Source organism: Phocoena sinus, chromosome 19 (genome assembly GCF_008692025.1).
Source record: "Phocoena sinus isolate mPhoSin1 chromosome 19, mPhoSin1.pri, whole genome shotgun sequence".
In the NCBI taxonomy this organism is placed as follows: Eukaryota; Metazoa; Chordata; class Mammalia; order Artiodactyla; family Phocoenidae; genus Phocoena; species Phocoena sinus.
The window spans coordinates 15,458,383-15,479,681 of NC_045781.1; the positions used below are offsets into that span (position 1 = coordinate 15,458,383).

Sequence of the window (21,299 nt, forward strand, 5' to 3'; positions counted from 1 at the left end):
AAAGACACACAGTCAAAGGCTGACTGAGAACAAATATTTATTGAACTCCTGGTGTGCATGAGAGACAGAGTATGGGGTGGGGGAGAGATAGAGATAAGAACAGAGACAGAAAGTGAAAAACAGAAACATACAGGCACAGACAGTGACAGAGTTAAAGGCTGGCTGACATGTAACCACCTAATGGGGGGGGGGGAGAAAGACACTGAGTCAGAGAGGGAGAGTCTCAAAGCGATGGAGAAAGATAGGAAAATAAATCGAGATGGCTTGAGGGAGGGAGAGAGACAGACACCCAGAAGGCAAGAAGAGACAGAAAGAGATAGAGGGAAGCTACGTGAACTAGAACTCACAAGGCCCTTGCCCAAGTGTTCCCACACTGGGCTCAGTGCTTGTGGCCTCGGACCCTTCCTGTCACTCCTACCCACTCAGATTGCCAGGCACGCTTAACACCTTAGACATTTACACACTCACACACTGCACAAACTTCCACAGATCACAGCTCACTCTCGCTTTCCCAGGCTCACACGCATGCTCACACACTCACAAGCACTTCACACATATGTGTGCACACAGATATCGGCACTCTCCCAGCCCCTCTCACACACTGTTGCACAGTCCTCAGCAGAGACCCCTGGCGTCGCTGAGAGGGAGACGTCTACACTGAGAGGGAGACGTCTACTCAAAGGAAGGGACTTGAAGGTCAGGCGCCAGGGTGGGAAGAGCCGAAGAGTCTTACCCCCACGCTGGGTCCAGCTCTCAGCTCCCCATACTGAGCTGGGACCTCCTGGGTCTGAACTGCTCCTCCTTTACGCCTGGCCCAAGCCAGGCCCTTGGGGTCATGGGGGCTGGGGAGGCACCGAGGAATGTGCCTGGCATGTGCTGACAGGGGATTTCTTGCTCCAGCTGTGCCGGAAGGAGCCTCTGGGGCAGAGGCCTGAAGCTGGAGATGCAGGAGGGTGCCTGGGGGAGGTAACAGTGTGAGGACGAGATTCGACTGAGAACTGGACCCAGCTCTGCCATTGACCGCATCCTCTCTCTCCTGGGCTCCCAGCGCCTGCGCGACTCAGCAGGGGGTCCTCCCTGAGGGGCTGAGTGGTGAGAGGAGACCAGGGGTGGGAGTGGCACAGGAGGAGAAAGAGAAATAGACACTGACCTCAGGGAAGGAGATAGAGACTGAGAGAGAGAGAGAGAGAGAGAGAGAAAGAGAGGGAACTTTAGACCAGGAGAGCACGATAGAGAGAATACAAGAGGGAGATCAGAGGGGACTTAGGGCAGGAAGAGAGAGAGAGAAAGACAGTGTGGGGGAGGGGAGACTGACTCCTGGGAGGAGAGAAAAACAGAGAAGGAGAAGAAGAAAAAGAGAAACAAAGAGAAAAGTAAGAGACGGAGACATGGAAAACCCAGAGAAAGACAGAGGCAGACACAGGAGGCGGGCAGTGGTCCCTGTGGGAGCCACAGGCAGAGGACCTGGGCTGGCTCTGAGGCTCCCCATCAGGACGTCGCTGCTCCTCTTGGGGCTGCTGATGACAGGTGAGTGGGATCCTGGCCGGTGACCAGAGCCAGGTGGCCCTCATTTTCCACCCACATTCTCCAGGCAGACCCTCTGCCCTCTCCTACTGATACCTCTGTGTCCCCAGGCCTGGCCCAGGTGCCAGTCCCTGCCTCAGCCCCGCGAGGCTTCTGGGCTCTGCCTGAAAACTTGACGGTGGTGGAGGGGGCTGCCGCTGAGCTGTGGTGTGGGGTCAGCGCCCCTGGCAGTACAGTCCAATGGGCCAAAGATGGGCTGCTCCTAGGCCCCGATCCTAGGATCCCCAGTTTCCCACGGTATCGCCTGCAAGGGGACCCTACGAAAGGTAAGGGACAAGAGCCTGAGATTCTGAGCTACCAGCAGAGGCTGACCGCGGCCCTGATCTGGGGTCCTCCCTGCAGGTGAATTCCACCTGCATATTGAAGCATGTGACCTCAGCGACGACGCAGGGTATGAGTGCCAGGTCAGCCGCTCAGAAACAGGTCCTGAGCTCGTGTCGCCCAGAGTGATCCTCTCCATCCTGGGTACGGGTGAGAGACCTCCAGGACCCATGAGTCTGGACTTCCACCCTCGCCAGCTCCAGGGTCCAGGAGTCCAAGCCCCCAGTTCCCCACCACCCCCTTCCTTAGACCCAGGGTGCAGAACTCATTTCCTGAGCAATGAGACACGAAGCCCAAATCCTCATATCCTTCTGGGTGCTTCTGGCTTATCCCAGACCCTTTCTCACCAGTGCCCCCCAAGGTGCTTCAGCTGACCCCCGAGGCAGGGAGCACGGTCACGTGGGTAGCTGGGCAGGAGTACTTGGTCAGCTGTGTGTCTGGGGATGCAAAGCCAGCACCTGACATCACCTTCCTTCTGAGTGAGTGTGGGTGAACTGACGGGGGCAGCGGGAAGCCCCTGGAGTGGGGAGGGGATGTGTCCCTGCCCAGGGTTCTCCTGAGATGGGATGCAGGAACAGGCCTGGGGAGATGCTGAGGCCACTGTGGGACCCAGTGGATGGGAGGGGACATCCAGGAAAGGTACCAAGGAGTTCACAGGACTGCTAGGCCGGGGCTCAGGGGAGAGGCCGAGGCTCCAGATAGAGATACGGGTGTCCTTCTGGTGCAGCAACGAGAAGCTGAGGTGATGGGGGTGGGTAATACAGCCCAGCAAGGAGGGGAGGGGAGAGGGACTTCCCTGGCGGTCCAGTGGTTAGGACTCCGCACTTCCACTGCAGGGGGCATGGCTTTGATCTCTGGTTAGGGAACTAGGGTCCCTGCAAGCCAGATGGCGTAGCCAAAAAAAAAAAAAAAAAGAGAGGAGGGGTGAGGCCCAGGCCAGGACTCAGTCCTGAGTGAGGACTCCAGGATTCAGGGAGGCTGGAATGTGTGGAGGGAATGGATATAGTGTTTTTCCTCCAGAACCAGGAGGGAGGGGTTGTATGTCCACCCTGAGGAATTCCAGGCCATGCTCCCCAGGATCTACCTTGGGGGAAACCTGGCACCCCTGCAGCCTTCTTGTTACCCTAAGGTGGACAAACAATTTCTGACATCTCTGCTAATGTGAATGAGGGATCCCAGGAGAAACTCTTCACCACGGAGGCCACAGCCAGGTATGGAAATTGGGGTGCCCTCCCCGCAGACGGATCCCCAAATTTTTGCATGAAAACCCCATATCCTAGGGGCTCAAGCATGGAAACTTGGGTCAGGTAGGAACATCCGGGACCCAATTCTTCACCCTGACACTCTAAAATTTCTTCATGGAATCCCAGTTCCAGAGGATCAAGTACAAAGGTTTTGGCCAGGTGTGGGCCTCTGGGACCCCAGTTCTCGCTGTTGACCCTGAAACCTCTTCCATGGAACTCTATCTAAATCCTAAAGGAAATCATCATAGAGACTTAAGCCAGGTGTGGGGAGCTGGCATGCCCACCTCTTCACCTTGACTGCCCAAATTTCAGATGATGACTCTGACTTTAGAACCCCCACTTCCCACCCCAGGGTGACACCCCAGAGCTCAGATAACGGGCAGTTACTGGTCTGTGAGGGGTCCAGCCCAGCTTTGGACACCCCTATCAAGGCTTCAATCACCATGAATGTTCTGTGTAAGTGGGGAACTGAGTCAACTGTTGGCACTAAGAATGGGGAGCAGGAATTGGGGGGCCCGGGGAGCACAGGGATTATGGAAGGCTCAGACTCTCAAGGGGGAAACATAGGGGTTCAGAGGCAGGTTGTGGGGCCTGGAAAGAATGCATGGGGTCCCCAGGCCCGTGACTGCTGTTCCCCAGTCCCCCCAGGACCCCCTGTCATCGAGTGGCCAGGCCTGGACGAGGGGCACGCGAGGGCAGGGCAGAACTTGGAGCTGCTGTGCATGGCCCGAGGGGGGAATCCGCTAGCCACACTGCAGTGGCTGAAGGTGAGGGCAGAGGCAGGTCTGGAGATGGGGGAAGGGGCAAGGGCCAGGAGCCGGCGCTGAGCTGGCCAGGCCTGTCCCTGTCTCCAGAACGGCCAGCCAGTGTCCACAGCCTGGGGCACAGAGCACACTCAGGCAGTGGCCCGCAGTATGTTAGTGATGATCGTGAGGCCGGAAGACCATGGGGCAAGGCTCAGCTGCGAGGCCTACAACAGCGTATCTACAGATATCCAGGAACGCGGGGTCACGCTGCAGGTCACCTGTGAGTCCTGGGGCCAGCTGCCCATCTGTCAGTCTGTGCCCCAGAGAACCATCTGTCTGTGCCCCCAAATCATGCCTGTCTGATGCCAAAAACCTCATCATCTGTCCCCAGTCTCCTCTCTGTCTGGGCTCATCTGTGAGCCGTGCAGCCCAGCTTAGTGTCTCTCCTCTGTCCGTCATCCCTGCAGTTCCCCCCAGTGCCATTACCATCCTGGGATCTGCATCCCAGTCTGAGAACAAGAACGTGACACTCTCCTGCATCACCAAGTCCAGTCGCCCAAGGGTCCTACTGCGATGGTGGCTGGGCTGGCGGCAGCTGCTGTCCACAGAGGAGACGGTCATTGATGTGAGGCGGGGGCCGGGCTCCTGGGTCTGAGGGAGGAGGGAGCTGAGGGCACAACTCCTGGATCTGGGAGAGGAGGGGTCTGGCGGCTTGGATGCCTTGGTGCCTGGGGAGCAAGCATGGACTGGGGCCCAGGGCCTCCTGGGTCTAACAGAGGAGAGGGTGGAGATGATTCATGTGTCCCTGCTGGGGTCTGGGGTGGACCCAAGTCACTGGTACCATGGATGGGGGTGCCCTACTCCCCCAGTCTGAAGCTTGCTCCCTGCCAGGGCCTGCATGGTGGCTACATCTCCATGTCTAACCTGACATTCCTGGCGCGACGGGAGGACAATGGTCTGACCCTCACATGTGAGGCCTTTAGTGAGGCCTTCACCAAGGAGACCTTCAAGAAGTCACTGGCCCTGAATGTGAAATGTGAGGCTCCACCATCACCCGGGGGTGCCCCATGCCTTAGAGACCCCCACCCTCAGGCCCCAGCTGGGAGAGAAAATCCACTCTTCCTGGCTCTCCCCACAGATCCTGCCCAGAAGCTATGGATTGAGGGCCCCCCAGAGGGGCAGCGTCTCCGGGCTGGGACCCGGGTGAGGCTGGTATGTTTGGCCATTGGAGGCAATCCAGACCCTTCCCTCACCTGGTACAAGGTTGGTGCCAAGCAAGGGTTGTTGTGGGGTGGCCGGGAATGTGGGGGAAAGATGAAGCCCCTTCTCTCCTCCTCTTGGGAAATCTTGGGAAACCTGAATTTCTTGAAAAATACTGGAGATTTTGAGTTTCGGCAGGGAATTGGAAAAGACAAACGCCATGAGAATTAAATGCGACCTTAGAAAAAGTGAGGAAATTCTGGGAAAACAGTGAGAATTCTAGAATAAAAGAAAGAATTCTGGATCCGGATTGGGAATTCTAGAGAAAAGGCAATTAATTTCATTAAAATTAAAGGAAATTCTGGTGAAATCTTGGAATTCAGGTGAAATGGCAGGAATTTTAGGGAACGACTAAGAATTCCAGAAACAAAGACAATGGTGGGCAAAGCCTAGAAATTTTGGGGGAAAGGCTAGTAATTCTCCAGCACATTTGAAAAATCCATTAATATTAAATTGAATTCTTGGGACTTGGGGGTAAGAAAATGAAATTCCATTAAAATTTTAAAATTCTGGCAGAATTCTGGGAGACTTTTGGGAAATTAGGAATCTAGTGGAAATTCTGGGGGAAAGACTAGGCATTATAGGAACGAAATTGAATTCCATTTAATTGGATGGAATTTTGGAGAAATACCACGAATTGGGACAATACAAAGGATTCTAGTAAAAGATTGGGATAATAAGAGAATATTGGGGAAGGATTTAGAAATTTGTGACCAGCCAATGGAATTAAGGGAAAGATCAAAGGAAATCTTTGAGGAAGGTGGGGAGTTTAAGAAAAAGAACTAAGGATAGGCAAAAGTGAAGGAATTCTGGGAAAGGTTTGGGAATTCCAAGGGAGTTTCCTGGCGTAGGGTGTCTGGTAAACATAGCTGGAATGAATTTTGAGGAGTGGGGCTGAGGGTCGGCCAAGGGCATCCAGAGAGCAGAGGAGGCGGGGGGCGGGGGTGGTGAGGCGTGGGACTGGAGGCGGAATCAGACAGCAAAATCTCGGGGCTCCGGGGGCCCAGTCGGTGGGAGAGATTCCGGTAGGATGTGCTCAGTTCCAGTCCCCATTCCTCTACCCTAGCTGGTGCCCACGGAAGGGGGCGCCTTTTCCTCATCACACAAAAGCTTTATCTGGGCTGGCAGCCAACCCAGTGGGGCGTCTCGCGGGGAATGGCAGGGCTACCCGCCGTCCCCCAGTCAGTCTCGGCCCTCAGGACTCGCGCACAGTGACCGAGCCGCGGCCGCCCCAGGAGCCACGGCGGGTGCAGCTGGGAAATCTGGAGAAGTCCGGGAGCACCTTCTCCCGAGAACTGGTACTGATCTCCGGTCCGTCGGACAACCAGGCCAAGTTCACGTGCAAAGCCGGCCAGCTCAGCGCGTCCACGCAGCTTGTGGTGCAGTGTGAGGGGGCGCACGGCCGGGCTGGGGGCGAGGGCTGGGCCGCGGCGGGGAACTGAGCCGGAGCCGTGGCTGGTGGCTTGGGGATGGGGGGCGGCTGGGGGAGGGGTGAATGCCGCAGAGCCCCGGCGCGCTCGGGGCTGGGCGGGGCCTGGGTCACTGCCAGGCGGAAGCAGGCCGGGCCCCCTCCTCACCTCTGAGCCTCGCTCTTCCCACCGGTTCTCGAAGTCCCCCCAACTAATGTGACGATCCTGGCCAACGCGTCAGCGCTGCGCCCCGGGGATGCCTTAAACTTGACGTGCGTCAGCGTTAGCAGCAACCCTCCGGTCAACTTGTCGTGGGACAAGGAGGGGGAGAGGTGAGAGTGCGAGTGGCCCCATCGCTCCCTGGTTCTGGCCACGCTCCTTGACAGTCAGAATCCCGCCCCCGCCCGACTTGCCGTTCTGTCCAGTACCCTGCGCAGTACCCAGACTCTGGCTCTGGTCCTACTCCCTGCCCGGTCCACAGGCTGGAGGGTGTGGCCGCCACGCCCCGGAGTGCTCCATTCAAAGGCTCCGCTGCCGCTAGGAGCGTCCTTCTGAGAATGTCATCCCGCGACCACGGCCACCGCGTGACCTGCCGTGCCCACAGCACCGAGCTACGGGAAACCGTGAGCGCGTTCTACCGCCTCAACGTGTTGTGTATGTACGCAGGCGTGGCATCCCTCTTGATTCCCTCCTGACCCTATACTACGTGGGTCTTCATCTTGATACTGTCTTTGACTTCCATCCTAAAATTGGAAACTTTCCTGACCTTTATCCTCACATCTGTCCCTGCACCAGCTCCTATCCTGCCCAACCCCCATCCTGCCTTTTGTCCTCTATCCTTACCCCTGACCATCACCCCCATCCCGAACCCTCTTTCCATCCTTAAAGCTGACTCTGGCTTCTCCTGAACCTAACCCCCATCTCAGCTCTGAACTTAATTGCTACCTTGTCCACAACCTTAAAATCTAGTCATGATCTCGACTTTAACATTTCATGCCTGCACCTGATCTCAAATCCTCCCCGGATCCGAACCTTAACAATCTTGACTCCCAGCGGCGCCTCCTCCGCAGACCCTCCAGAGTTCCTGGGTGAGCAGGTGCTTATGGTGACCGCGGTGGAGCAGGGCGAGGCACTGCTACCCGTGTCCGTGTCTGCCAACCCCGCCCCGGAGGCCTTCAACTGGACCTTCCGCGGCTACCGCCTCAGCCCAGGTACAGGGAAGGGGAATGAAGAGAAGCGCAGGTCTCCGGGACTCCGGGACGGGAGGGTCTGGTAAGCCCCTCAACCTTTACTTCCCCCAGCTGGCGGCCCCCGGCACCGTATCCTGTCTGGTGGAGCTCTGCAACTATGGAACGTGACCCGCGCTGACGATGGCCTCTACCAGCTGCACTGCCAGAACTCAGAGGGCACCGCTGAAGCTCTCGTGAGGCTGGACGTACACTGTGAGCCCCCTCGTCACCCTAGGCAACTAGGGAGCTTTGGGAGCCCCGCCCACCATGGAAACCACACCCACCCAGGGAATCTTGCCCACTGTGGAGTCTCCTCATTGTGGAAGCTCCACCCACCCAGGGATTTTCACCCATCCTGGAAGCCTCCCACTCTGGGAGCCCCCACTGTGATGGAGCCACGTCCACTTCGGGAAATCTGCCCACTAGAGAGACCCTATGTAGAATCTCTGCCCACCTACTCCCATCAGGAAGCCAAGCCCACTGTGGAAGCCCCACTGCCACACAATTCTGGAAGTCCACCGCACCTACCCTTGTCACTACAGTGGTATAGTAAAGGGTGGGGACAACCTCATTAACCTTGAGAACTTTACTCTCAAGGCAGACTTTATCCCACCCGTGACTTTCTCGGGCACCTCTAAGACACCTCACCCACCTGGGGCCCTCTTCCACCATGGCCTGTCTGGGCCCAAGTGCCTTCCCCAAGCTCCTCCCTTCCGTAGATGCTCCCATCATCCGAGCTCTCCAAGACCCCACTGAAGTGAATATTGGGGGCTCTGTAGACATAGTCTGCACTGTTGATGCCAATCCCATCCTTCCTGAGATGTTCAACTGGGAGAGGCTGGTGAGGATCCAACCTTTGGTAAATGGAGGGGCCTGGGGGGATGTGATTTCTTGACTGTGGGTTCCTTGGGAGGAGGGGTCACGTCTACATGACCTTCTATAACTATGTACTTGTCCGGGCATGCTCCAAGAAATAACTGTTGAATGGCAGATGGATGGGTGGATGTGTAAATAGATAACCAGGTGAGTGGGTGGGCAGGTGGGTGGATATATGGATGGATAGGTAGATGGGTGGATGGATAGGTAGATGGGTGGATGAATAGGTGGATGGATGAATGAGTGGATGGAAGAACAGATGGACAAATGAACAAGTGAATGACTGGATAAATGGATCAATAAATGGGCAGTTAGATGATTGAATGAGAGAAATGAGTAGATTAGACTAGAGAGTAGATGGATGGATAGATACACCATCAGTGGAAAAGATGTCTGTGGAAGGATAATGGGTAAATGGATGGATGGATGGATGGGTGAGTGCACAAGTCGATGGAGAGATGGAGAGATAGATAAATAGGTAGCTAGATGCATTGATGAACAGATGCATGTATTTATTGGTGTGTGTGTCTATGAGGAAATAGATGGGGTGGATGGGTTGAGAGATGGAAGGGTGAATGGGCAGGTAGAAGGAAGACAGATGGTTGGATGAATGAATGGGTGAATGGATGAATGGATGGAATGGGAGGTTGATGGGTAGGATGGTTAAATACATGGATGGATGGGTGGGCAGGTAGATGGTTCCAAGCATGAATGGTTGAATAAATGGTTGGGTGAGTGGTTGGATGGATTGACGGATGAATGGATGGATCCATGCATGAATGTTTGGATAAATGGATGGATGGGTGCATGGGTGGATGACAACAGAAATTTTTTCTTTGCTAGAAAGGGTGATTGTGGCTGGGAGAATGAGGCTACAGAGGGGACCCAGTTTGGAGGATAATGGAGCTGGGGCCAGATTTGGGGACCATCTCCTGAGTCTTGTGCCTCCAGGGAGAAGAGGAGGAGGACCAGAGCCTGGATGACATGGAGAAGATATCAAAGGGGTCCACAGGGCGTCTTCGGATTCACCATGCCAAGTTGACCCAGGCTGGTGCTTACCAGTGCATTGTGGACAATGGGGTGGCACCTCCAGCCAGAGGGCTGGTCCGTCTTGTTGTTAGATGTGAGTAACAACCAAAGCCCTAACTTCAACGCCTGCCACTAAATCCACATATCATGTCCTTCCATACACCTCATGTTGACCTCCAACCCCTCTAGTTGCCCCCCACGTGGAGCATCCCTCTCCTCTAACTAAAGTGGCTGCAGCTGGAGACAGCACTAGTTCTGCCACCCTCCACTGTCGTGCCCGAGGTGTCCCCAATATCGTCTTCACTTGGACCAAAAATGGGGTCCCTCTGGATCTCCAGGATCCCAGGTGAGCCCAGGCCCAGCCAGGTAACAGTCCAGCCCTAACTTTGATCCCCCAGCCCCAATCACCCTCCCTGAGTCCCTGCCACACCTCCTCTCCAGGTACACAGAGCACACATACCACCAGAGTGGTGTCCACAGCAGCCTCCTGACCATTGCCAACGTGTCCGCAGCCCAGGACTATGCCCTCTTCACGTGCACAGCCACCAACCCCCTTGGCTCGGACCACACCGATATTCAGCTCGTCAGCATCAGTATGGTGGGAGGGGGCTCTGAGGGTGTTGGGAGGGTGCTCCCCTAGGTCAATCCCCAAGTCTCTGGTTGCTCTCAGAATGGCAGTGTTCCTGAAACCTGAGAAGTGTTTAGGAATGAGGATGGAGTTTTTGCCTGCCCCGAAATCCCAGTGGAGACTGGATTTTTAGGGAAACCCACAACAAAGGAAAAAATGGAGGGGGTTTCTTATTGGCCCAAGTAACTGAAAAGTAGATTTTCAGGAGTTGCTGGATCTAGGTTCAGCCGTCATCAAGAACTCCCCACCTCTCAGGACCGCTTTTCTCTGTGTTGGCCTTATTGTGAGATGTCTGTTAGACATCTAACAACCACTATGAGAAGCTTTACAGTAAAGTAAGGCTTCCTAACAGTGGTGTGAAAGTACTAGAATTAAGATCCATTGGTTCCACTTGGCTCCCAGCCCATCCCTGATCCAATCAGGTGGTGAGGGGAAGACAACCTGATCTGATTGTTGCTCCTGTTGGCTAGGCCTAGTCACATGTCCATCCTACAAGGAGTGGAGCCACTTCCATCAGAAGCACGTGGCCTGAGAACATGGGCGAGTGGTTCTCCAACGGATATTCAGGGTTCTGTAACCAGAAGAAATGAGGGCAGTGGATATGAGATAGGCACAAAAATCCACTACAAGAAACATATATTATACAGTCAATCCTCCATATCTGTGGAGCCTGTATTTGCACGTTTGCCTGCTAAAATTTATTCATAACCCTCAAATCAATACTCATGCTGCTCTCTCAGACATTCAGGGGACTGTACAGAGCGGGTGAAAACTCTGAGTCACCAATGAGTACATTCTCGGCTGCGGTGGAGCACGACAACACTCTGCTTTCTTACAGCTCTCATATTTTGCACCTTCGTGCTTTTTGTTAGTGATTGTGCTAAATAAAATGGCCCCCAAGCACAGCACTAAAGTGCTGTCTGGTGTTCCTAAGCTCAAGAAGTCTGTGCTGTGCCATTTGGAGAAAATACTTGTTTTGGATAAGCTTCGTTCAGGTGTGAGTTATAGCACCACTGGCTGTGAGTTCAATGTTAATGAATCAACAAGATATATTAAATAAGATGTCTTTAAGCAGAAACATGCATAACACAAGATCATGTATTAATTGGTTGATGAAAATGTGACTAGAGCCTCATGGGAATCTACGCCTGCATTTCCCCTAGAAGCAATGGTTTGGTATTTGCTCGCTGAGGGTTCACAGTGATTTTAGAGAACATGACCACCATGAGTAATGAGAATCGACTGTATATTTAAAATCATGCTTAAGGAATCTGGAAGGAATCTTTCAGAATCCTTCTGTACCCTCTGACTATGTCCCCCATCCCTTACCTCAAAGGCCGCCCTGATCCGCCATTGGGATTGAAGGTCGTGAGCATGACCCCATACTCGGTGGGGCTGGAGTGGAAGCCTGGCTTTGATGGGGGCTTGCCACAAAGTTTCCAAGTCAGGTGGGTCCCTGTCATGGCAGGAAGGGGTGGTAGCCAATAGGACTGGGGCACCTCCCTGAATGACTGCCCTCCCTTTCATGCAGGTATGAGGCTCTGGGGACTCCAGGGTTCCTCTACATGAATGTCCTACCACCCCAGGCCACCACCTTCACACTGACTGGGCTGCAGCCTTCTACACGATACAGGGTCTGGTTGCTGGCCAGCAATGCCCTGGGCGACAGTGGAATAGCTGACAAAGGGTCCCAGATCTCAGTCACCACTCCAGGTGGGAAGGGACATTCTTGGGCAGGTTGCAAAATTCCTCAGAGAACTTATAGGGTGGTATAGTGAAGTCAATACTATTATTCCCTTTTTGCAGTTGGAGAAACTGAGGCCCAGAGAGGTTAAACAGTCAAAGCTCGCACAGGTGGAGGGAACTACAGAGAAGTAGTTCAATTCAGATTTAAACTCAGGCAGATGAACTCCAAAGACTAGTTTTTGCCACTAGACTCTACTGTTGGAATGTGATTGATGACACAAGGGAAATTATAAGAGAATTTGAAGTGAATTAAAATGAAAACATGAAAATTGTAGGGTGCAGCTAAAGCAGTGCTTAGCAAGAAATTTATAGCATTAAGTGCTCATATTAGATTTTTTAAAAAAGACTTCAAATTGTCTCTCTAAGTTTCCATCTTAAGAAACTAGAAAAACAAAGACAAATTAAATCCAAATCCAAAGTAGACAGAAGGAAGGAAATAATAAAGAGCAGAAATTGATGAACTAGAAAATCAAAAGACAATAAAGAAAAATCAATGAAACCAAAAGCTGACTTGTTGAAAAGATCAATAATGTTTACAAAGCTAATCAAGGCAAAAAAGAGAGAAGACACCACTTAACCAATATCAGGAATGAAAGGGGGGACATTACCACTGATCCTACAGACATTAAAGGAAATTAGGAAGTATTACAAACAATTTTATGTCAATAAATTCAGCAACTTGATGACACGGATAAATTCTTATATGACTGAGAACATTTTGAGCCTGGTAGACACTACAGTGTAGTGGCTAATCACACAGAGCCTGGTTCAGACAAACCTGGGTTCAAGTCCCAGCTCTGCAACTTCCTAGATGTGAGACCTTAGGCAAGTCACTTAAGACTCAGTATAATCTTTGAGCCTCAGGCTCTAAAGATAAGGCGTATCTCCAGCCTCTGTATCTCAGTTTCTGAAAATAAGGTCTATCTTAGACAGTTGTGAGGATTAAATAAAATATATCTAAAACTCTTAGAACAGGGCCCTGTACAAAGTAAGTGCTATGTAGATGCTAATTTAACGAAATGCCCCCTGCTCACCTTCTGTTTACTTTGCCCCATGAAAGCTCCCTTTTTCTGTTTTTCCCTTCCTGACAGAGCAGCCTTTTTCCTCCTGGAAGTAAGGACTCTTTCCCATCCCTACAATCTTCCCTCCCCTTCCCCCCACCTCCATTCCAGTTTTCCCTTTAAGCACTAAAGCATAAAGTAGTACTATACTTACCTCCCTTGCTCTAGAACTTATATCTCTATTAAGGCATCCTGAGAACACAGCATCTTTTTTGATTAATCCCCAAATTTGACAATTCAGGTTAAAAGAACCTTCCACGCCATAAAGCACTCATCAATAATTTATTATTATTTTTTTATTATTAGCATTAGAATGGCTATTAATAGTATTGTCATTATCATCAGCAGTTTCCAGTTCTCTTTGAAATATTCCTAAAAAGTCATAAATTAGTTCCCATGAGTCTCAAAATGGGTTGCAAAGCTTAATAGGAGGCTGAGAAATATTTAAGGCTTGTCTCAGATTAATGGTATTAATTTGCATTCTCTATATTCACCTCCCAGGTCTAGACCAACCTTCTGGAGAACCTGACTACCAGCTGCCCACAGAGCAGCCCGCAGGCAAGTCCTCAATCCCCAAACACCCTCTCTCTCCCGGAAAAAACGTTCTGGTCTCTAACCCCACCTCCTCTTCCTTGTGGCCACAGCCTTTTAAGACTTAGGTCTGCCCTGTAGGCCCTCACTCATATCCTTAGCTCTTCCTCTTACCTGGATGTGATAAATTTTCTCTCTTCCTAATTCAGTTTAGTTCTGAAAAACAAAGCAAAACGAAAAACTAGCTGATTCCATGCCCTGTGCAGAGCCTGTGTCAGTTGGCTTTTGCCGCATAACAAACCACTCCAAATATGCACACTTACAGCAACAAACATTATTTCTTGTGATTCTATGAGTGGCTGAACAGTTCTGGTCTGGGCTATAGTCATGTAGCAGCTCTGCTGGGACTGGTTGGTCTAGGGGGGCCCCTCCTTGCACGTCTGACAATCTGGCTCTTGGTTGGGACAATGGAGGTAAGTGGGCCGCATGTGTCTCCTTGGCTTGTTCACATGGAGGTGGTCACTGGAATCCCAAGAGCAGCAGGAAAGGGCAAGTTCCAACTTACAGGCACTCTTCAAGCTTCTGATTCTGTCTCACTGGCTGAAGCAAGTGACATGGCTCAATTCAGAGTCAGTGTGGAAGGGAAAATCTCAAGGGTACGCATATAGGGAGACAATTATGATCATTTTTGCAAATAATCCCCTTTAGAGTCTGAGAAGGTTGCAAGTGACAGAAATTCAGCTGTTGTTGACAATAAAAAGAATGGCTCGGCTCATGAAATTGAAACCTCTTAGTGTGCCTGGATTCAGGTGCTCAAAATTTTCACCAAGGATCAGTTTCTCACTCTCTCAACTTTGCCTTCAACTCTGATGACTTCCTTCTCGGATTCTTCTCTTAAGAAGGCAAAGAAATCCTCCCACACCTTCAGCTTTTATTTCACTTCTTAGCAGCTAGCAGAAGAGTGTCCTAGATGTTCTTGCAAAAATCCACCTTAGGTTAAATGCCAGTCTCTGAACTGATCACCGTGGGAAGAGGGATGGGTGCTCTTATTGGCCAGGTCAGGCCACGTGTCCTTCACGGAGTCCTGGGGAGCCATCCAGACTGAGGAGAGCAGGGAGTAACCACCGTCAAAGGAAAATGAGTCCTGTTAGCAGAAGGTGGGGAAATGAGTGCTAAGCAGATGTCTGCTGAGAGGGACTTAGTCCTGTCCTCAGGGATATAGCAGGGGATTCTGATATTGTCTGGGATGGAAGTTTGTGCAAAGAGGAAGTCATTCGAGACGGAGTTTGAAGGGAGAAGAGAAGTTTGCTTGAGATGAAAGGACATTTAAAGACAGACACTTGACTATTCGAAAGCTTAGAAGTGTGGGTTTGTCTCAGTGATCCTGGAAACAGCCAGTTGTTAGTTTTGTGTGGCTGGAGGGTCAGTAGTTGGTGAACAAGAGTGGGGACATGGAAAGAGGCCAGATCATAGAAGGTCTTGAATGCCCAGCTAAAGAGCTGAAGTTCCTGCTTGAGTCCATACAAGGGGCTTGGGCAAAGGTAGGACCCACTGCTAATGGCCTGATTTGAGAAAGGAGCCACCTTCCCTGGGGTGGCAAAAGGAGTGGACATGGAAACCCCTGCCCATCTGCTTTCCTGACCTAGGAGGAGGACTTTGCTTGGTCAGGGACAGGCTTTTCCAGAGAACCCCAATTGAAGTCTAAAACCAATTGTCCCCACAGGACCCTCAAGGCTGCCCCTGCTGCCTGTGCTGTTTGCTGTTGGGGGTCTTCTGCTGCTTTCTAACGCCTCCTGTGTCGGGGGATTCCTCTGGCAGCGGAGACTGAAGCGTCTTGCTGAGGGTGAGGAGGGACCTTTCCCCTGCCGGGACGGAGGCCCAAGGGTGATGGGAGCCCTGGGTTGGCTGCATATTGAAGGTATCCCAGGGCCAAGTGGGCTCCAGGAGCATGTTTCTGACCCTATTTTTCCCTACTTCCCTCAGGCATCTCAGAGAAGACAGAGGCAGGGTAAGTGGGTATATTTTTCTGTAAGGAAGCCTCTGGGGGAGGAGGTTTGAGGGAGACAGCTGTCAGAGGGTCAACACCCAGCTGCCCCCATGCCTCCATCCTGGAAGGTCGGAGGAAGACCGAGTCAGGAACGAATACGAGGAGAGCCAGTGGACTGGAGACCGTGACACTCGAAGCTCCATGGTGAGTGGGGGTGGTCCTGACACCCCCCTGACAGGGAATCGACAGTGACTAAAATTCCACTGTTAGCTTCACGTTAATCATTGCCCTTTCCAGGAATGATGGAGTCAAAGGATGGAAAAGACTTTATCTGTTTTTATTGGGGGGGGGCATTGACAGGTTAGCACAACAGATGTAGAGCCATATTACCACTCCATGAGGGACTTCAGCCCCCAGCTTCTCCCCACGCTGGAGGAGGTGTCTTATCCCCGCGGTGAGTGGTGAGCACAGCGGAACCCCCCCCCCCATAAGTAACCCTGACATCTGGACCTGGTGTCCTGATCATCTCTCCCTTCCAGGTGTCACAGGTCTTAAGGAGGAAAATATGGCTTTTCCTGGGCACGTGTATGATGAGCTGGAAAGACTGTACGCCCCGTCTGGGGCCTGGGGACCCCTCTACGATGAAGTACCAATGGTGAGGAGATTTGTATCAGCAGAAATATTTCTTGGCCAGTGCTAGAAACCCACCTCCTACTGCTTGTATTAATTAGGGTAAGCCAGCTGCTGTAGCAAAGAGGCCTTGGCCATAATCCAGCAGCCTAAACGAGACAGTCTATTTCTTTCTCACATAGCAGTCAGAGGTGAGTGGCCCTGCTGCATGCAATTATTCTGGAACCCAAGTTCTTTCTGTTGTGTTCCTCTGCTATCCTCTAGTAAGTTGACCAAGTTTACATGGATGGGACAGTTCCCTGGGGGTTTCAACTGGTGGGAAAGGGAAAAAGAGAGCATGGTAGAGGCACAACCCTGACTCATGGTACAGGCCCAGAAATGGTGCATTCTGCTTTTATTCCACTGGTGAGAATACGGACATGGTCATACCTAACTGCAAAGGAGTTTGAGAAATGCAGCCTATTTGGCAGCTATATCCCCTACTACAATTCTGTTACTGTGGAAGGAGGAAGGTATGTATTTGGTTGGATAATTAGCCATCTCCACCATACTGGTTAAGCAGAGAGATATAGAGAAATAATTTTTTGGCCTACTCAATGGAAAAGTCAAGGGATAGAAATGTCTTCAGGCCCATCCAGAATTTCCTCTCTAAAGATGTCCCTAACAAATTCAGGTTTGTATCCTATTAGATTGGAAACCTTCAAATAAAGGGAATGCCTCTAGAAACCTTCAAATAAAGGGAATGCCTCTAGAAACCTTCAAATAAAGGGAATGCCTCTAGAAACCTTCAAATAAAGGGAATGCCTCTAGAAACCTTCAGATAAAGGGAATGCCTCTAGAAACCTTCAGATAAAGGGAATGCCTCTAGAAACCTTCAGGTAAAGGGAATGCCTCTAGAAACCTTCAGATAAAGGGAATGCCTCTAGAAACCTTCAAATAAAGGGAATGCCTCTAGAAACCTTCAGATAAAGGGAATGCCTCTTTTTCAGTAGCTCCAAAGCCCCAACGCAGGTACTTATTGGCTTAGTTTTGCTCATACTCATTGCTGAACCACTGAAGTGGGGAGTAGAATATGCTAATTGGACAAGTCTGAATCAGTGCCCACCCATGGCATCAGGGAGTAGGGGCCAGCACCATTCAATCCACTGGGCTGAGCGTGGGAGAGGGATGGAGAGCACAGAGGGAAATGAAGATTGTGGCCGGGCAGGCAAAAGCAGCCGACAGGGACCTTGGCCACAAACTAAGCCCCACCTACTGCCTCACAGTAAGGGAGGTGGGGCAGAACCCCTACTTTCTGTGTGGCCTTGACGAATGCTCTGGCTACAGTGGGCCAAAGATTTCCCTCTGTAACTTTGTCCAGGTGGGGAACTGTTCTCCCCACAAAGGTGGAGATAAAGTGCACAATGCTGTCCATGGTGCTGAACCACACGAGCCCTCTAAAGCACAGATGCAGTCTGCACACTTTCTGAAAAGGGGCAGATAGTGAATATTTGGGGCTTTGCAGGAAATAGTGTCTTTCTAGAAACTACTCACTCTGCCATAAAAACAGCAATAGACAATAGATAAACAAACAATTGTGGCTAAGTTCCAATAAAACTTCATTTTGGGGCACTGAAATTTGAAATTAATATAATTTTCACATGTCACAAGTATCATTCTTTTTTGATATTTTCCCAACAATTAAAAAATGTAAAACTATTCTTAGGCAATAAAAAAATACAGTGGGCCATATTTGGCCCGTGGGCAAGTCTGCTCTAAAGTTTGCTGATCAAAAAGAACCATTTTCCCAAATCTAGGGAAAGCACAACCCCAGTAGCGACCACCCTACATGGTCTTTTATCTCTTCTCATTTGATGAGGGAATGTTTTGGACCTTCATAAGACTGACAGAATCAAGACTCACATTCCACAATTCCCATATCTGATATCGTGGGCTCACTAAAAGTTTCACATGTCTGACATTTAAATTACTTTTTTGACAGTAAATCACAAGATATCTTGGACTTGCTTAAAAATAATCCAGTTGGGGGTGGGGTGGGGGATGAGAAGATAGAGATATAGATAAATAAAGATTGACCAAAGGTTGATATTGTTGAAACTAAGTGATGGGCTCACGGGGGTACATAATAATCACTCTCCTCTTTGTTTATGTTGGAATTTCCCCCATAATTAGAAGCTAAAACATTTTTTTCTATGAAATAGAGCAGGAGGTTGTATCCCCCAGAGCTGCAATGATGACACACAGAGCATCTCTCTATGGTTCTAACTCCACCTTTGCTTGTCAGGGCTCCTGTGACCTCTACTGGCCTGAAGACAGGTATGAAGATGCAAGAGGAATCTATGATCAGGTGGCAGGAGATTTGGACCCTATGGAACCTGATGCTCTACCCTTTGAGCTGAGGGGACAGCTGGTGTGAGAGGTTTCTCAACACCCTTTTCCTACACCTGCAAGACATAATATCCCAATTGTCCTTTTTATTCCAGCCTAGGCTGAGCTTGTTAAGTGATCTCCATTGGACACAAAGGGACTGGACTTTTTCAGAAAGGGAAGTGGAGGGGTGTGTGTAAGTGACAGAAGATGGTTCAAGCTGGTGTCAAAGTATAAACAAGCCTCCTCCTGGGGTTGGATTTAGAGTTCTCCATAGGGACACATGAATTGTAAAAGACATCTCAATAATGAAAAGGTAGTCTGAGGGTCTTCATGCTTTTTAAAGTAAACATTTCAGAAGTGGGAAAAGACATGTTAAAAACTCAGTTCATTTTGAGTTCAACTGCATCCGAAATAGCTTGGTTTATGCTTTTCCATAGTTATCTACAACACAATGTATAAACTATGACACACATGTAAACATAAATAGACTCTATAGAAAATAAACAGCCTTTATTGAAACAAGCTGGACACAAAATTATACATGCTATGTGATTTCGCTTATAGAAATTCTAGAACAGGCAAAGGTAATCTACAGTGACAGAGCCAGATTAGTGGTTGCCTGGGGCCATGGGAAGGAACTGACGAAAAAAGAGTATGAGGAAATTTTTGAGGGGGTGATAGAAATGTTCTTTATGATGATTGTGGTGGTAGTTATATGAATGTATAGATTTGTCAAAACTCACTGAACTCTACACTTAAGATGGTTGCATTTTATGGTACATAAATTACACCTCAACAAAAGTGGCTTTAAAAACAGGCACCATAGGGGCTTCCCTGGGGCTTTCCTGGTGGTGCAGTGGTTGAGAATCCGCCCCCCAATGCAGGAGACATGGGTTCAAGTCCTGGTCCAGGAAGATCCCACATGCCGCGGAGCAACTAAGCCCGTGCGCCACAACTACTGAGCCTGCGCTCTAGAGCCCACGAGCCACAACAACTGAAGCCCACACACCTAGAGCCCGTGCTCCACAACAAGAGAAGCCACCGCAATGAGAAGCCTGCACGCAGCAACAAAGACCCAACACAACCAAAAATAATAAATAAATAATAAAATAAATAAATTTATTTTAAAAAGGCACTATAGTAAAGCAGCTCAGCAAGAGAATTCTTATATTTTTAAATTTTATTTATTTTTTTATACAGCAGGTTCCTATTAGTCTCTTATTTTTTTTGTACTGAAAAGCAGGAAAAGATAACTGAGAAGCTGTCTATTTCCATGGAGAACAGAGTATAGTTAGGAATAATCTTTCTTTAGGCCCCCAGTTCTATTTTATTAATCATATTGTCAAAACTGTTTAGTTCAAATGTTTGTCCAGGGACTTCCCTGGTGGTCCAGTGGCTAAGACTCTGTGCTCCCAATGCAGGGGGCCTGAGTTCGATCTCTGGTCAGGGAACTAGATCCCGCAGGCCACAACTAAGAGTTCGCATGCCGCAACAAAGATCCCGCGTGCCGCAACTAAGACCTGGCACAGCCAAATAAATAAATAAAATTTTTTTAAAAACCCACAAATGTTTGTCCACATATTATTTTTTATCAGCATAGGCTAAAATAAGTTTTTACACCACAGCACTTGAATACACAAATACATTGGAGTCCAACTGATTTCCCTTTAATTAAAAAAATACTCCATTCCTAAGAATAGAATTTTTCTAATTGTATATTTTTCCTGTTCAAAGAAGAAAACTACAGGGTATTCCCTGGCTTCCCAGTGGTTAGGACTCTGCGCATTCACTGCTGAGGGCGCAGGTTCAATTCCTAGTCAGAGAACTAAGATCCCACAAGCCAAGCTGGGTGGCCCACACCCACCCACCCACCCCAAAAAAAAGAGAGAGGAGAAGAAAAAGGAGGAGGAGGAGGAGGAGAAGAAGGAGAAGGAGAAGGAGGAGGAGGAGGAGGAGAAGGAGGAGGCGGAGAAGGAGAAGAAGAAGGAAGAGGAGGAGGAGAAGGAGGAGAAACATACAACATTCTGTTTCCACTTTGGCTAAGGAGAAAAGGTGAATTTATTGAAACAAAACTATGAGGGGTCTATCTCTCTGTATCTCTTGGCTTTGCTGTTCTCTGTGTTGACTTCATTCTCAGGTAGAGCCTTCATTTGGGGACAAAGATGAGCACTTGCCGTTCTAGGCTGGCATTCCAGAAGCTCAGGAGCCAGAGTACATCTTTTGCCAATAGTTCTGGAAGGTCTTGGGGCTGTCTTTTGTCAGCCCAGCTTGGGTCTTACGTCCATCCCTGAACCAATCATTATGGCTAGGGAACAAAATATGTGGATAATCCAGGTCCTGGGTTGCTCAGAACCACTTAAACCACTTGGGTAAGGCTCACCAAAGGAACCCCCAGGCTGTGGTTGGGTCTCTTCACGCACTTTTTACTTCCTCTTTGCTACTGTCTGAATCAATGTAACAGATATCTATTGCTTCTGTCTGCCCAGAATCGAGTCCCTCTTAATTTATATAGATATCATTGAATAAGACAAGTTCCTAATTATTCTAAGCCCCTGGATCCAGCTATACCCAAAGTCAGAGCCACTCCTGGACTATACATTCCCCTTTTCCCTTAGGTAAATCTGAATGGCGTCTTCAGTTAGTTAGTT

The 21,299-nt window shown here is 50.0% G+C and overlaps 1 protein-coding gene across 7 annotated transcripts; it reads left to right on the plus strand.

The window, feature by feature from the left end:
• Positions 1–1,343: 1,343 nt before the first annotated feature.
• Positions 1,344–19,504, plus strand: NPHS1 (NPHS1 adhesion molecule, nephrin). Of its 7 annotated transcripts, none has more exons than XM_032614438.1 (29): positions 1,344–1,527; positions 1,635–1,850; positions 1,927–2,049; positions 2,256–2,384; positions 3,035–3,116; positions 3,502–3,605; positions 3,789–3,916; positions 4,004–4,175; positions 4,363–4,520; positions 4,787–4,931; positions 5,034–5,158; positions 6,355–6,541; positions 6,767–6,896; positions 7,046–7,218; positions 7,635–7,775; positions 7,866–8,006; positions 8,513–8,652; positions 9,621–9,792; positions 9,888–10,044; positions 10,140–10,291; positions 11,663–11,774; positions 11,858–12,039; positions 13,635–13,691; positions 15,388–15,507; positions 15,648–15,672; positions 15,780–15,855; positions 16,012–16,105; positions 16,191–16,306; positions 18,566–19,504. In XM_032614438.1, exons 1-29 carry the CDS (start codon positions 1,389–1,391, stop codon positions 18,695–18,697), a joined length of 3,828 nt encoding a protein of 1,275 aa, XP_032470329.1. In that variant the 5' UTR covers positions 1,344–1,388; the 3' UTR covers positions 18,698–19,504. The 7 variants fall into 7 exon arrangements, with proteins under 7 accessions (XP_032470329.1, XP_032470330.1, XP_032470331.1 ...); XM_032614439.1 differs by having other exon boundaries at positions 8,513–8,634; XM_032614440.1 differs by having other exon boundaries at positions 8,573–8,652.
• The last annotated feature ends 1,795 nt before the right edge of the window (positions 19,505–21,299 follow it).